General features: G+C 43.8%; 1 protein-coding gene across 1 annotated transcript; it reads right to left on the reverse strand.

Moving 5' to 3' along the window:
- Positions 1-5,792: 5,792 nt before the first annotated feature.
- LOC124010211 (tubulin beta-2A chain-like) lies at positions 5,793-12,053 on the reverse strand. The gene is made up of 4 exons (XM_046322630.1): positions 11,862-12,053; positions 11,249-11,357; positions 7,780-7,890; positions 5,793-7,175 (listed from the first exon to the last, which is right to left on the reverse strand). Exons 1-4 carry the CDS (start codon positions 11,916-11,918, stop codon positions 6,082-6,084), a joined length of 1,371 nt encoding a protein of 456 aa, XP_046178586.1. The 5' UTR covers positions 11,919-12,053; the 3' UTR covers positions 5,793-6,081.
- Between the last annotated feature and the right edge of the window lie 3,677 nt (positions 12,054-15,730).

Below are 15,730 nucleotides of genomic sequence, written 5' to 3' on the forward strand. Positions count from 1 at the left end.
GTCCGTCCTTCATTGTGAGCTAAAAAGTTTGATGAAATGTTTTCTGATTTTGAGAGAATAATCAACTTGAACATATACCATACACATTCAGTTAGTCATGTGTTATGGTTTCATGCAATTTCTTTCTTAGAATCTCACTCACTGTAGAGTTTCAGTGGTTCTTCTGGAGATTGAGAGTGGAAAATCCTGTTTCATAGTATCACTCTTATCACACCTTGACATCTTTACATACTGTAGTTTAGATGTTATCATTGCTCAACCAGAAAAAAAAATAAAGATGGCTCTACCAAAGAGGACTTTACAAGTGTTAACCAGTTTTCAAACGACACACTGACTCACCTCACAGAATTCATTGGGAAATCTTTTGATTTTCAGAGTTGATCACTGATGTCTTGTAATGCTCCGGGTGTCGTGGGTGTGGAGTCAAACGCAGGAGTCAGAGAGTGCAATGCTGTGCGTCTTTAATAGCACCAACGCACCACAGGGTGCTTGCTCACAATAGTAACGGCCCCAAACACAGGGAATGAAAATGTACAACGGAAAAATCACGACCAGGCACTAACACGTACCTCTACAACAGAGCCGAAGGTTACACTGAAATCATCCCGCACAACAATAAATAAAGACAAACTAATCGTACATAAACAGGTGCTACCAATAAACATGCAAGGAGGGGGAGGAAAGACAATCAGTGGCAGCTAATAGGCCGGTGATGACGACCGCCGAGCGCCACCCGCCCGGGAAGGGAAACCACCCTCGGTCGGACTCGTGACATGTCTGTCAGGAACAATATTATCACGGATGACGTACCAGAGAAATGTTAAAGGAGTATTTGATTCCATAAGGATGTTAAAACCAGCTGGATTGCTACTGTGATATGGTGCTGGACTCTTAATTCAGAACAATGTAATGAGAAGTTGGGGGAGGAGGCTTATGTCTAAACTGCTGCTGTTTGCAATGGGCAGGGGTGTAGTGCTGCTGGAGCGTGCTTTCAATTTGAGAATACACAGATCTGGGAACAAAAACATCTGGAAAATGATTTCTGAAGCTGAATCATTGTCCCACAAGATCACATAATGATGAATGAGTATTTTACACAACAGAACTGACTATACTACCACAGCATATTAGGCTTATAACGTTACTGTTACACCAAAAACGCCTTTTTTCTAGTGAGATTTTAGGAGCTGAAACTGAATAGTAGCATTTATTTTCTCATGTGGCCAGAACACAACAGTGTGCGTCACTAGGCAGGATACATGTTTATATGCTTTGATTGAGAAAAAAACAAGACAGGTTAAAAGTTTGTTAAAACCATCTGCTCTAATTTGCTCACGAAACAGTAATTGAAGAATATCTAAATGCATATTCTCAAGAAACTGCTTCAGATCAAACTATTGGCATGCAGACACAGTTTGGATATTTCACTAGTTAAAATGTGAAGAATTATCATTCACGATTGATGGTGACAATGGCCTATTTTGAAATTAGTTATTCCTAACTCAATGTTTAAGGCTATTAAAATAGAAAAATCAGGCTGACAGGCACTGGGGCATTCAGTTGCTGTTTGATTGAACATTAGAATGGGTAAAACAAGTCACCTAAACAACTTTGAGCGTGGTACGATCGTCGAGTCCAGGCACGCCGGATCCAGTTTTTCAGATAAGGGCGCACTCCTGAGTTTTTCACGCACGACAGTGTCTAGAGTTTATCAATAAGTGTGCGACAAACAAAAAATATCCAGTCAGTGGCAGTCCTGTGGACAAAAATAGCTTGTTGATAAGAGAATTTGGAGGAGAGTGGCCTGCGCAGTCTGCAGATCTCAACCCAGTAGAGCAGGTTTGGGATGAGATGGAACGGGCTGTTCGCTGCATGAATCTACCGCTGTCCAGTCTGCAGCAACTGTGCGATGCCATCCCGTTAGCATGGACCAACATCCCTGTGGAATGTTTCCGACACCTTGTAGAATACCCTGAAGAATTCAGGCTGTTCTGGAGACAAAGGGGGTCCGACCCGGTACTAGATGGGTGTACCTAATAAACTGTATAATACCATGAAATATGCTAACATACATATGAATAATGCAGTACAGTGTTATATGAAAATTGGTGATATAGGCAGGAGACCTGTCATGTTCGTTTGTATAGACGGACCAAGGTGCAGCGTATGTTGAGTTCCACATAATTTATTAAAGAAAGTGAAATTTAGCAAAGACAAAAACAAATCAACAATAAACTAATAACGAACCGTGACTACAGAGAATGCCACGTAGAATGCTACTCTACCATAGAAAATAAAGGCTTTTATTTTTTTAAGGCCCCCCAAAAGGTGCAGACTCCGACCGCAAAACCTGAAACAAGAAGGGAGGGTTAGGGGGGGAGGGTGTCTAGTGTCGGTGGTGGCTCTGGTGCGGGGCGAAGAACCCGCTCATCCCGCAGATCCAGCCATGGACCCAGGCTGAATGCTGTGCCTGGACTGGACCTAGGTGCAGAAGACTCCTGCCATGGAGCGGGACTGGACGCCGTGTCTGGACTGGGCATCGGCGCAGAGGAAGGCTCCTGCCATGGAGCTGGACTGGACGCCGTGTTTGGACTGGGCATCGGCGCAGGGGAAGACTCCTGCCATGGAGCTGGACTGGACACCGTGTTTGGACTGGGCATCGGCGCAGGGGAAGACTCCTGCCATGGAGCTGGACTGGACGCCGTGTTTGGACTGGGCATCGGCGCAGGGGAAGACTCCTGCCATGGAGCTGGACTGGACGCCGTGTTTGGACTGGGCATCGGTGCAGGGGAAGACTCCTGCCATGGAGCTGAACTGGATGCCGTGTTTGGACTGGGCATTGGCGCAGAGATAGGCTCCTGCCATGGAGCGGGACTGGACGCCGTGTTTGGACTGGGCATCGGCGCAGGGGAAGACTCCTGCCATGGAGCTGGACTGGACGCCGTTTTTGGACTGGACATCGGTGCAGGGGAAGACTCCTGCCATGGAGTTGGACTGGACGCCGTGATTGGACTGGAAATCGGTGCAGGGGTAGGCTCCCGCCATGGAGCGGGCCTGGACGCTGTGCCGGGACTGGGCACTAACGCAGAAGAAGACTCTGGCCTTGTAGCTAAACTGGACGCCGTGCTCAGACCGGACATCAGTGCAGGGGAAGGCTCAGGCCATGGAGCTGGAGGTTCCAGACCATGGACCATCTCAGGAGGTTCTGGACGTTGCAGGAAGCCTTGTGCGTGGGGCCAGCACTGGTGGTACAGGGCTGGTGACAAGCACATCAGGGCAAGCGCGAGGAGCAGGCACAGGACATACTGGACTGGGAAGTCACACTGGAGGCCTAGTGCATGGAGCCGGGACAGGTGGCGCCAGACTGGTGCAGGCACAGGACGTACCTGGCTGGGAACACGCACTTCAGGGAGAGTGCGAGGAACACGCACTTCAGGGAGAGTGCGAGGAGCAGGCACAGGTCATACCGGACTGGGGACACGCACTTGAGGGAGAGTGCGAGGAGCAGGCACAGGACGTACCGGACTGGGAAGGCGCACTTGAGGGAGAGTGCGAGGAGCAGGCACAGGACGTACCGGACTGTGGAGACGTACTGGAGATCTGGTGCGTGTAGGTGGCATCAATGGTACCGGTTCGATGACACACCTCTCCCGGTAAGTGCGAGGAGCTGGCACAGGACGTACTGGGCTGTGAAAGCGCACTGGAGACCTGGTGCGTATAGCCGGCATCAATTGTACCGGTACTTTAACACACTTCTCAGGACGAGTACGGGGAGCTGACTCAGGTGGCATCGGGCGGCTAACACGCTCCTTAGGGCGAATGCCGTGCATACTACGCCAAACCAACAGCTCTCTCGCTTCACTCTCCTCCAATTTATCCAACAACTCCTCGAAGGTCTCTAACTCTCCCCTCCGTTCACTCTCCTCCAATTTATCCAATAACTCCTCAACGGTCTCTGACTCACCCCTCAACTTCGCCGAACACCAAGTGTGTACCCCCAATTTTTTTTGGGAGGGTGCTTCTTGGGCTTGCGTCGTGGCCGCGAACCCTGGCGTCGTCGCTGTTCTCCCTTCTCTCCTTGCATCTCCTGCCATGGTAGGCGATCCTGTCCCATCCAGAATCTCTTCCCAAGTCCAGGATACTTCCTCCTCCTGGGCCCGCTGCTTGTTCCTTTGTTGATGGAATATTCTGGCACGTTCGTTTGTATAGACGGATCATGGTGCAGCGTATGTTGAGTTCCACATAATTTATTAAAGAAAGTGAAACATAGTAAAGACTAAAACAAATTAACAATAAACTAATAACGAACCGTGACTACAGAGAATGCTTCTTGCACTAACTCAGGTGTAAAAAATGCTACTTAAGTATGATCCCCAAAGAGACAACGATAGCCAGCTGCCTCTAATTGGGAATCATACCAAAACACCAACATAGAAAAAACAAACTAGAACCCCACATAGAAAATATAAACTAGACTAAACCCTTAGTCACGCCCTGACCTACTCTACCATAGAAAATAAGGACTTTCTATGGTCAGAGCATGACAAGACCTCACATAATGTGCCAGATAGGTGACCTGATCTCAGATGTTCTATTCTAAGCTAATATGACAGACAAGTGACACATACATTATTACTCCTATTGTCTGATGTAAAAGACAGGAGACTGATGGTAAGAGGCAAAAGGTATTAATGTGCATAATCAACACTGGGGTTGCGGCACTTATAGTCTGAGTAAATTCAGACAGATTGTAGTTACTCTGGGGACACACCTGCATATAACACGATGTCACTTTTGATGTACCTGGAACAGGTTAACATTAGTAAGAAAGTGACCCTAACCATTGTTTCGTCCACACACCGGCATAACCCAGAAATAAACCTAACACTAACCTCCACGTCCACACCCAGTCTCAACCCTTGCCATAACCTACGACTGGCCTACCTGTGGTTTTGAGTCCTCCTGTTGGTTTCTAATGTATCTGTCTCTGCTACGTCCTCCTAGGTAACCACACGATCTTTCAATTGACAAGAGCATCTTTCCCCCAGTTGTGTCTGAATTTGCCAAGAGGTGGATAACATTATACTAACAACATTCTGCCTGGTCTGCCTTTTTAGATGGCTGCTGTCAAAATAGAACAACATCAGAGTCTTCAAGTATTTATGGACCACAGAGCAATGAAAAAGACAACCGATTTACTGTACCTCTAACAAAGCGGAAACACTTGAACCTTGCCAGAGGACCTTTATGTAAATGATATCAAGCAAATTGAGCAGGTGGAATAAAGGTGTGTAATATGGTGATGAACCAATATGTAAAGATCCTATTAGGTTTACATGTTCAAAGATTTGCATTATTAGCAAAAATTCTGCCATTGGACGTCCCCACACATTAAACCTGATGACCGGATAGTCACCATGTCTGGCCAGCCCTAAATCAGATTTACTATCTGACAGGTCATGATGAAGAGGAATAAAAAATTATCTTGGTCTTTCAATCAAAAAAAGTGCCTCCTGTCCCAGACAGACAGAATAAACCAATAGTCAAGATGACTCACATTTCATGCTTCCCTTGTATAAAAACCAGAAAACATATATTTATCTTATCGTATCTATCTATCTTCATTACCTCATGAAAAGTCTGGATTGTTCATTGTATCTCATCTGCTGAATACAATGAGCAATCCCATGAAAAGAAGGCTAACGAGAGTGATATTCATAGGACAGGACCATTTTATTTTGCGACAGAAAAATGCATTCTGAGGTAAATGTTACAAAACTCGGTTTCGATAGTGTAATGATGTTGTTTTTATTGACATTGACACAGCATGAATTTGAAAAACCAATGACATTTATAATACTCATATAATTGTTATGTTTCACTTATGGTATTCGAGACATATTTGAAGAACAATGAAATGCAATAGTAGTTGTCTTCAGACTAAACAGCTACAATAAATATACAGTATCTTGACGCGACAATAACTCATTCTGCGCCTCTATCCTTCCATACCTATTGATCATTTAAAGTGACTGGTGGATATAACATACAGACTGCTGTGCTGCTTCTACCCGGCATCCCTCAGTGGCGGACATCATGGTGCTGCTGGACATCCTGATCCGCATCCTCCAACTCGTCTTCCTCGTACTCGCCCACTTCGTCAGCAGTGGCATCCTGGTACTGCTGGTACTCAGACACCAGATCATTCATGTTGCTCTCAGCCTCAGTGAACTCCATCTCGTCCATACCCTCTCCGGTGTACCAGTGAAGGAAGGCCTTACGGCGGAACATGGCAGTGAACTGCTCAGAGATCCTCCTGAACAGCTCCTGGATGGCCGTGCTGTTGCCGATGAAGGTGGCGGACATCTTGAGGCCACGGGGCGGGATGTCGCAGACGGCCGTCTTCACGTTGTTGGGGATCCACTCTACGAAGTAGCTGCTGTTCTTGTTCTGCACGCTCAACATCTGCTCGTCCACCTCCTTCATGGACATGCGCCCGCGGAAGATGGCGGCAACAGTGAGGTAGCGGCCGTGGCGAGGGTCGCAGGCGGCCATCATGTTTTTGGCGTCAAACATCTGCTGGGTCAGCTCGGGCACGGAGAGGGCACGGTACTGCTGGCTCCCCCTGCTGGTCAGAGGGGCAAAGCCGGGCATGAAGAAGTGGAGGCGGGGGAAGGGCACCATGTTGACGGCTAATTTGCGGAGGTCGGCATTGAGCTGGCCAGGGAAGCGCAAGCAGGTGGTGACCCCGCTCATGGTGGCCGACACCAAGTGGTTGAGGTCTCCGTAGGTGGGTGTGGTGAGTTTGAGGGTACGAAAGCAGATGTCATAGAGAGCCTCATTGTCGATGCTGAAGGTCTCATCAGTGTTCTCCACCAGCTGGTGGACTGACAGGGTGGCGTTGTAGGGCTCCACCACCGTGTCGGACACCTTGGGTGAGGGCATGACACTGAAGGTGTTCATGATGCGGTCAGGGTACTCCTCGCGGATCTTGCTGATGAGCAGGGTGCCCATGCCAGAGCCGGTGCCCCCTCCCAGGGAATGGGTGAGCTGGAAGCCCTGGAGGCAGTCACAGTTCTCAGACTCCTTCCTGACTACGTCCAGGACAGAGTCGACCAGCTCTGCTCCCTCTGTGTAGTGGCCTTTAGCCCAGTTGTTACCAGCTCCACTCTGACCTGAAAGACCCATGAAAAACCTGGGTTAGAGACATAGCATCTTTGTGCTTGTAAATATCTAGCCATACATCTAGGAGAATGAAAAGCAAGTCACCAGTAACAGGCATATGCATTGTGTACATTATTTATTCATTTCCAGTGAAAGAGAAAATTCCATTCCATTGAAACAACATTGAATAATTTGTATCTAATAAAAGTAGTGTTTTAATCTAATTGTACTGATGTGAGTGTATTATAGGTAAGGTGTCCTGGGGTGGATTTTTTTTATAGCTCATAACCCCATCCTGATGAGCACTGCAGCAGTAGCAGTCTGGACTGCATTCTGCTGAGTCACCATTCTGGCTGTCTCTGCCTGACACAACTGCAGAAACGTTGCACAGAGAACACACTGTACATCTATGTGAAAGGTAAACTAAGCTTCGCTTCAAAGGACATGACAGTGAATGCTGTCACAGACATTACATGCTTTGGGTCAAAGATGTAAGAGCTGATGAGGACATGATGATGACCAATTGGGCAAGACAGCACAGACAGATCTGGGACCAGGCTAGGCAAGATAGCACAAGAAGATATGGAATTCGGCTAGATGATAACCACTATTCACCAAAGACAAAGTTGTCTGGTCTGAAGAGCTGGCCGAAGGGCCCGGAGCGTACAGAGTCCATGGTGCCTGGCTCCAGATCCACCAGGATGGCCCGGGGGACAAACTTGTTACCTGTGGGGGGAGGAGAGGCAGGGACGTCAGGGGTGTATTAATTTGTCAGATTTTGTTGCACAACGGAAACAGTTTACTCCAAACTGTTTACTACCCTGGGTGAGATAGCATGGTGAAGCCACATCAGAGGGCACAACCTACACGGTAAACATTGATTCTGTGAAAAATTTACCCAACATGTTCTGAGGAAATATCTTGCTCCCCACATGCATTTGGGACTATGGAAATACAAACGGTTTATACAAACGGTTTATACAAACGGTTTGCCTTTTTCTACAAAGGAAACAGAGGAAAAATACTAGGCATCCCCTGATCATGCTCTCCCGCACAGCTTATTAAACAGAGCAAAGCACAGACTGCCTCTGATTCTCTTTCTCTCTCTCACTCTCTGTCTCGCTCTCTCACTTCGCTTCATTTGCAGACTGCAGCACCTTGCAGCACAGAGAACTTCCTAGCTCCAGTCCAAAGTAGGGAGGGGGAATAAAATGTGCCGTGCAGAATTGATTCAGACCAAAATGGCATCTCCCAGACCAGAATAGAAAGAGGAGTGGGAGGCCCCGGTGCACAACTGAGCAAGAGAACAATTACATTAGTGTCTAGTTTGAGAAACAGATGCCTCACCAGTCCTCAACTGGCAGCTTCATTAAACTGATGTCTTCAGATGTTGCTTCAATATATCTACATACTTTTCCTCCCTTTGGTTTCAACCACCGTGTCTTTGTGTGACGCTGCATCAGATGACCTGGCCTTCACAATCACCCGACCTCAACCCAATTGAGATGGTTTGGGATGAGTTGGACTGAAGAGTGAAGGAAAAGCAGCCAACATGTCACGCCCTGGCCATAGAGAGGCTTTTATTCTCTATTTTGGGTAGGCCAGGGTGTGACTAGGGTGGGCAATCTAGTTTCTTTATTTCTATGTTTTCTGTTTTGGCCGGGCATGGTTCTCAATCAGAGACAGCTGTCTATCGTTGTCTCTGATTGGGAATCATACTTAGGCAGCCTTTTTTCCTTTTGTATTTGTGGGTAGTTGTCTCCGTTTGTGCATGTATAGCCTTACGGAGCTTCACATTCGTTTTGTTGTTTATTGTTTTGTTGGCAACATTTAAAAAATAAAGGAAAATGTACGCTCACCACGCTGCACCTTGGTCCGGTCATTTTCAAGACGACGTGCATGAGACAACAAGTTCTCCTTCAAGACTGTTAGAAAATCATTCCTCATAAAGTTCTTTGAGAGAATGCCAACAGTGTACAAAGCTGTCATCAAGGCAAAGGGTGGCTACTTTGAAGAATCTCAAATAGAAAATATATTTAGATTTGTTTAACACTTTTTTGGTTACTACATGATTCCATATGTGTTATTTCATGGTTTTGATGTCTTCACTATTATTTGACTATGTAGAAAATAGTTGAAATAAAGAAAAACCCCAGCAACCACAGTTGAGACTAAATATGGAGTAGAAGAGCCCACCCCCCCTCACTCTCTCACTCTTAATTATATGAACCACAATCATTGAAATGTTGTCTTTCCTATTGAAAATGAGTAGGTGTCTAAACTTTGACTGGTACTCTATGTGCAACATTTTGTGGTATTTGGGTTGCTATAACATTGGTTTGAAGTGACTTTGAGGATTTGTAAGTATCCTGCCACAAAGGTAAAAAAAATAGGCCCTGCCACTCCCATTGTTTCACTAGCAGCAATGCTAATTCTGGCTGTGGGGTAAGTAAATAAAGAAAACTAAGCCATGTTTTTGGTCATTGTCACTCAGGATCAATGGATTAATAACTTTTTGTGAATACAATTAACTATATTTAAATGTTGTTGTACTGCCCTTTAAATGGCAGTCGTTTTTTTGCCACATAAATTTGACAAAATTTGTATTTAGTACCAAAAGTCTAAAAACTAAAAGATACTACTCAAATGATGGTCAATCTGCTTTTTAGTACTTTGTAGTTTGGAAAAAAGCTGCACATTATTTATGTTCTATTTTTGTTTTCCAGAATATGCAAATTACCTGTAATTTTGCAAATATAACCGTCTGTTTAGTTATTTTAATTTTATTTCAGATAACATTATTTACATGTCTAATTATATTTTGATAAGAATTAATTTTACATTTTCTATGAAAGTTGCTTTTTCCAATAGATTACTCTTGGGGACAATGACCCTAGTTGGTAATCCATGTATATCAAATATGTTGGTGGTATGAGGGTTAACATGCTGCTACAAACATCTCTCTATGAATTAGTGCCTTGTTATTTTAGGAAACTTTTTATTGATGAATGCACAATGCATGTACAATAATGGATGGCAGAGTTGCTCACACACATGCAAGCTCAATTTACGCCTGACAACTGTGAAATAAGAGGGATCAATACTGCTTAGCATTTGCACACACTGGGAATATGATCAGACCTAACCACAGGACATGTTGGCCTCATAGGACCTAGGTTCTGCAGCCTGGTTGGTTTGTCACTTGCTTTGGTAATGTTAACATACGTTTCCCATGCCAATAAATTCCATTGAATGTAATATAGTGAGATAGGCGGAGAGAGGGTAGAGGGAAAGAGAGAAAGAGAGGGATAAATGATGCAGGAGAGAGAGAGAAAGATGTGATTCAGGGAGATAAATAACGAGGGAGGGAGGGAGATTGGCAGGTACCTGCTGCTGTCCTCAGATCCCCTGCCCTGCCAGAGAGGGAGGGAGGGAGGGAGATTGGCAGGTACCTGCTGCTGTCCTCATTTCCCCTGCCCTGACAGAGAGGGATGGAGGGAGGGAGAGAGATTGGCAGGTACCTGCTGCTGTCCTCATTTCCCCTGCCCTGCCAGAGGGAGGGAGGGAGGGAGATTGGCAGGTACCTGCTGCTGTCCTCATTTCCCCTGCCCTGACAGAGAGGGATGGAGGGAGGGAGAGAGATTGGCAGGTACCTGCTGCTGTCCTCATTTCCCCTGCCCTGCCAGAGGGAGGGAGGGAGGGAGATTGGCAGGTACCTGCTGCTGTCCTCATTTCCCCTGCCCTGACAGAGAGGGATGGAGGGAGGGAGGGAGGGAGATTGGCAGGTACCTGCTGCTGTCTTCATTTCCCCTGACCTGCCACAGAGCCCACTGCACCCAGACAGATATTATGGTTACAATGTCACATACTCAGTTTGGATTAGCCCTACAGAGCATGGCTTTGCAAATCCAATGAGGTCTGCAGTTTTTATCACCAGGGAATATTGATTTACTTTTGTTTTAATTTGGGGGAAAGCCAAGTGATACTACAGTGTGCTTATGGTTTATTATTTTCTTTAAACACATGTTCAGATGCATGCAGAGATGACTTCATGCACAGTCTAGACAAATAGATGTATATATACCCGATGCTTCATTGTAGTACACGTTTATCCTCTCCAGCTGCAGGTCACTGTCACCTTGGTAACTTCCGGTGGGGTCGATGCCGTGTTCGTCACTTATGACTTCCCAGAACTGTGAATGGGACAGAGATGTAGGTACTGCAACTGATGTTTATAGGTTTGAACTAAGAGATAAATATGTTCTGTGCTCTGGCTATGACCTGTTCAAGACGCATTGAAAAATACCGAACGGTCTTCGTGCGTAGCCCTATCCCACCATTGCGCATGGTGATAGCATGACTCATCGGCCCAGATGCGCGACACCACTGCAGACACTTTGCCTCCTAGCCCAAGTCCATAGGACCACACCATTATCAATCGAATATCATGTAAGATTTCTAAATAAATTAAATACTAATCTCCATAACACATTAGGCCAAAAATATTATACCAAAGTACTGGATGGGTATTTGGGAATTTGATGTCTTGGAAAATGCAGTGCTACATAGGCCTATTTTAAATAAAGTTACATGGGCGAAAAAAGCATGCAGGTCTCAACATTTCAAACACCTAACACAATAGTTATTGCTCTATAACAACCACTGCGTCAGTATACAAATATAAACATGCCACCTACTTTGGCACCAATCTGGTTTCCACATTGCCCGGCCTGGATATGAACAATCTCCCTCATGATGATGCCTTGTGGGTGCAAGCAGACAGCAGCCTTTTGTCTCAGCTAACACCGATGTCCTCAACCTCTTTGCTACCCCTTTATGTGTCACCTCTCAGCAGTTTTAACATTACTAGGGCGAGCGGTGAGCTCAGGGAGAGTCATCATGTTGATGCCGACGTCACACCGGCGCTGCATCCCAATCTCGCGCACCAGCCTATCAGCGGGCAACGTTTGATGCAGTGGGCCAGTGGACTGGATGAGGATGCTCCTGCATCAATTTTCATCTAAAACATGGCGCATTGTTATTATTTGCCAAGTTAAGGAAATGCAACTTGATCATTCATAAATATCCCCTTGTTCAATTTAAGCTAGTCATTGTGCCCACCTTCTAGCTTGCCTTCCTGCATCCGTTTCAGTGTACATTATGTCCAATATATTGACAGTTTGGAGCTCAGAAACTACATCATCCACAATGTTATCAATGCCATTCTCAAGACAGACATATTCGTTTTTATTGATCACTTGTTTAGTAGAGAGGGGAGTAGTTTACCCCTAGGAGCATGTTTACAGGGTATTGAGGTATTGTATGACATCATACAACAGGAAGTGGTTGAAACCAGAGTTTTCCAAGCAGAGAAATATATTGGCAGCAAAAGTGGGTTAATAGTTGGTTGAGTAGAATGGTCTTATAATTGAAAGATCAATAAAAATACTAAATACTAAACCACATTTATGGAATGACTGTCTAGCACAGCCTCAATTCAATAAGCAAGTGACATATTGAAAACTGATCCTCAACATATAGCATCAACACACTTTATGCCCATGGCATGATCTTGGGATAGAGAGGACATCAACTGGTAAAACAAGGGACAACTCAAACACCTCAAGATTCAGTATCAAGAGGTGGCTTGAAAATAGTCTGAAGAACAATTAACTCAACAAAGACCCAGGAATACACCATTCATCAATAAATAGTGAAGTTTATTACAACGTCACGTGGCTTATATACAAGTGCATTATTCAAAATCCCCAAATATAAATTAAACTGGTAGTCTGTCATTTTTACATTTATTCATTCAAATCTTGCACCAATAGAAACTCTGTGCCATATTAGGGTTCTTTTTCATTTCACCAATACAGATGTTTGGTTGCATGTAGGATGAGTGAAGATTTGATCAGTTGAAAACCGGATTTGTTCAATTGAAAACCCTTTCTAAACTACTGTATGATGGCACCACCTATGAACAACCTATGAACCTAGAGAAAATCATCTTTACCTGAATGTATTCTATGGTCTATCTACTTTTTCTGTTTAACTATAGCCACTCTCCAAGCCATCACCCAACTCTTACCATACACTAGCGCCTGGTGCTGACTTTGCTATCACATATGAAATCTGAGACTGTAATGTAAGGTTGCAATGTGTTGTATTGTGACATTTGAAGATAAGAGAATCTGCTAAATGACCAGAATGCAAATAAAAAATGGACTTTTACATGTGAGGTTACACCATTTGTTCCTGTGTGTCAGTGCATGTGTGTCTCAGCTAACCAATGAGATGGTGAGGTTGCATTTCAGGAAATGGGGGGTGAGAACTACTGTACAGCTGTAGACAATATCCTCTTTAACATCTGTAAGGTTGAGCTATTTTGGTGTTCCAGTGTGAATAGACAGTACACAGTGACTGAATGTAAAGTAAAGTAAGTGTATTGTACATATACAACATGTTGAGTTAGTTATTGAAGTGATAAGAGTGCTCAGACAGACTGTACACAACAGCAGCCTCCTCACCTCACTGCAAGCCAAACAAGCTAATCGGACTGGGTGTGAAGTTGCCCCTAGACACTGATCTTGGGTAAGTTTAGCATTTTCCCAATCAATGGTTAAGTTTACGATCAGGGGAGGGGAAGCTGATCCTAGATCTGTAACTAGGGGAGACTTTACTCCTGAGTTAACTACTCTGAGTTGGCAGGACACCAGGATATATTGTGCTTTGAGGCCTAGAGTGTATTGGAGATTAAAGAAGTGAATAGGCCCATATAGGGGTGTACTGAAGTTGAACTTGTTTCACATATCCTATCTGCATCATGCGTGAGTCTTGTGAACAGGTAGTATTAGGAATCTCACAAGAAAATAATATCTTCTTTAACAGCATGCTTACTTACCAGGAAATAACCAGAGAATTAACATAAAGTATGTTGTGACACGTTTAGTATTATCATAGTTATTTTTTACATCCATAGAAATTACATGACAGTATGTGTTGTGATGACTACTGTATGATTAGTGTACAGTAGAGTGATCATTTTGGCTGCTATTGCATCATACACAACACTTTGGACACCTCCAAAGCCATTGTATTTTCCTGGTTAAATACATAATAATAAACACACTATATAAGAATGTGGACTCCATGGCATTTGACATCAATCAATGAGATTTGAAAATGATGTTGTATTTGTAAACAGTGGCCAATTGACACAGATCTCTGCACAATTGGATGTAGTAGCCTAATTAGTGAACTGATAGCCACCATTTTGTTTGTCGAGTATGTACTATTGTCAACAGTCAGTCAATAACAGATGTTGGTAAAGCATGACGTTGACACTAGCCATTTGGGTTTTTAAAAGAAGAAGAAAGCTCCTCATCACAATTTTAATAAAAATAATCAAAGATGTTTGTTGTTTTTTACAGTCAAGAGATCACAGCATTTCTCTATCATGTCTGTATTGATTACAATGAAATAAGTACTTCATGTTAATGATTGTTGTTAATATTTTGAAGTAAAAATCCAACAAAAACAGAGAGGGGTAAGCCTACATTTCAAAATGTAGCAGAATTTTAGTCAATATCACAAAAATATAATTTTTGCATACTTTGGTGAAATGAAAATATTTTCAAGTATATTTTTCTAGGGAATACACAAAAAATATTTTTACTACAACAAATATGCAAATGACACATACACAATACACACAAGATGGTGGCAAAGACAGATATATTTGACAAAATACTTTTGTCATTCATGTGTCCATTTCAGAGCGATGGCTCTTGTTCCTTTTTAGGTAACATTTGAACACCACTTCTTTGTTTCGTGGAAAAGTTCACATTTTTGTTTACATGCTCTGTCCCCATAGTGAAGGATAAAGTGCCACTTACATTCAGACAAATAATGGTGACAGTGCCGGCTAGCTGTATACACTAAGGACACGCCCCTTGAGATTATAGTGGAAATGTTTTTTCTTATTTTTGTAATCAAGCTCAACATCAGTAGCACAACAACATTAAGTATGCAATTTTATCTACAATATCACGTTTACAAGATCCATTGCATACAGTACAATTCATTGCATTTATGAAACGAGTGGAAAAATAAAAAGATGACGCTTCAGTCCCATGAAACAGGGAAATAGTTAAAAAAAAATGTTTCACTTTCAGGACCACACCGTCAATAATCACAACATAGCCCTACAGGACCAACTGACCACTCACTTAAACCGCATCACCGGTAAAGCTCTCCTTTTCTACTGTCATTTCAGACATAAACAGTCTATTGTCTTTTTAACTTTGGAGCCTCTTCAGTTCAAGTCTTTCTCTCCTTCTCTCTAACCTTTCATACACACATGCCTGTATTACAAGGACTGGAGTCTTGAGATGTTTCACTTTTGATTTGAACTCATTGTCTAATACATCAAAATACCTCCAATACTTGTCTTTATTGCCCTTCGATTGGCAGTTCATCCGGGCAGCAATATTTACTTTTGGTTTTTCATGTTTGGCAAATTGCTCTTTTCCCTACACAGAGTCCAATTGGTTTCTGAGTACTA

This window comes from Oncorhynchus gorbuscha, linkage group LG22 (genome assembly GCF_021184085.1).
Source record: "Oncorhynchus gorbuscha isolate QuinsamMale2020 ecotype Even-year linkage group LG22, OgorEven_v1.0, whole genome shotgun sequence".
Lineage (NCBI taxonomy): Eukaryota > Metazoa > Chordata > Actinopteri > Salmoniformes > Salmonidae > Oncorhynchus > Oncorhynchus gorbuscha.

Coding starts and splice junctions, on each gene's coding strand:
- LOC124010211 (XM_046322630.1), bottom strand. CDS start 11,918: ATGAGGGAGATTGTTCATATCCAGGCCGGGCAATGTGGAAACCAGATT. Junction 7,891..11,248: donor GTACTACAATGAAGCATCGG/GTATATATACAT, acceptor CTCCCCCCACAG/GTAACAAGTTTGTCCCCCGG. Junction 7,176..7,779: donor ACCAGACAACTTTGTCTTTG/GTGAATAGTGGT, acceptor TGGGTCTTTCAG/GTCAGAGTGGAGCTGGTAAC.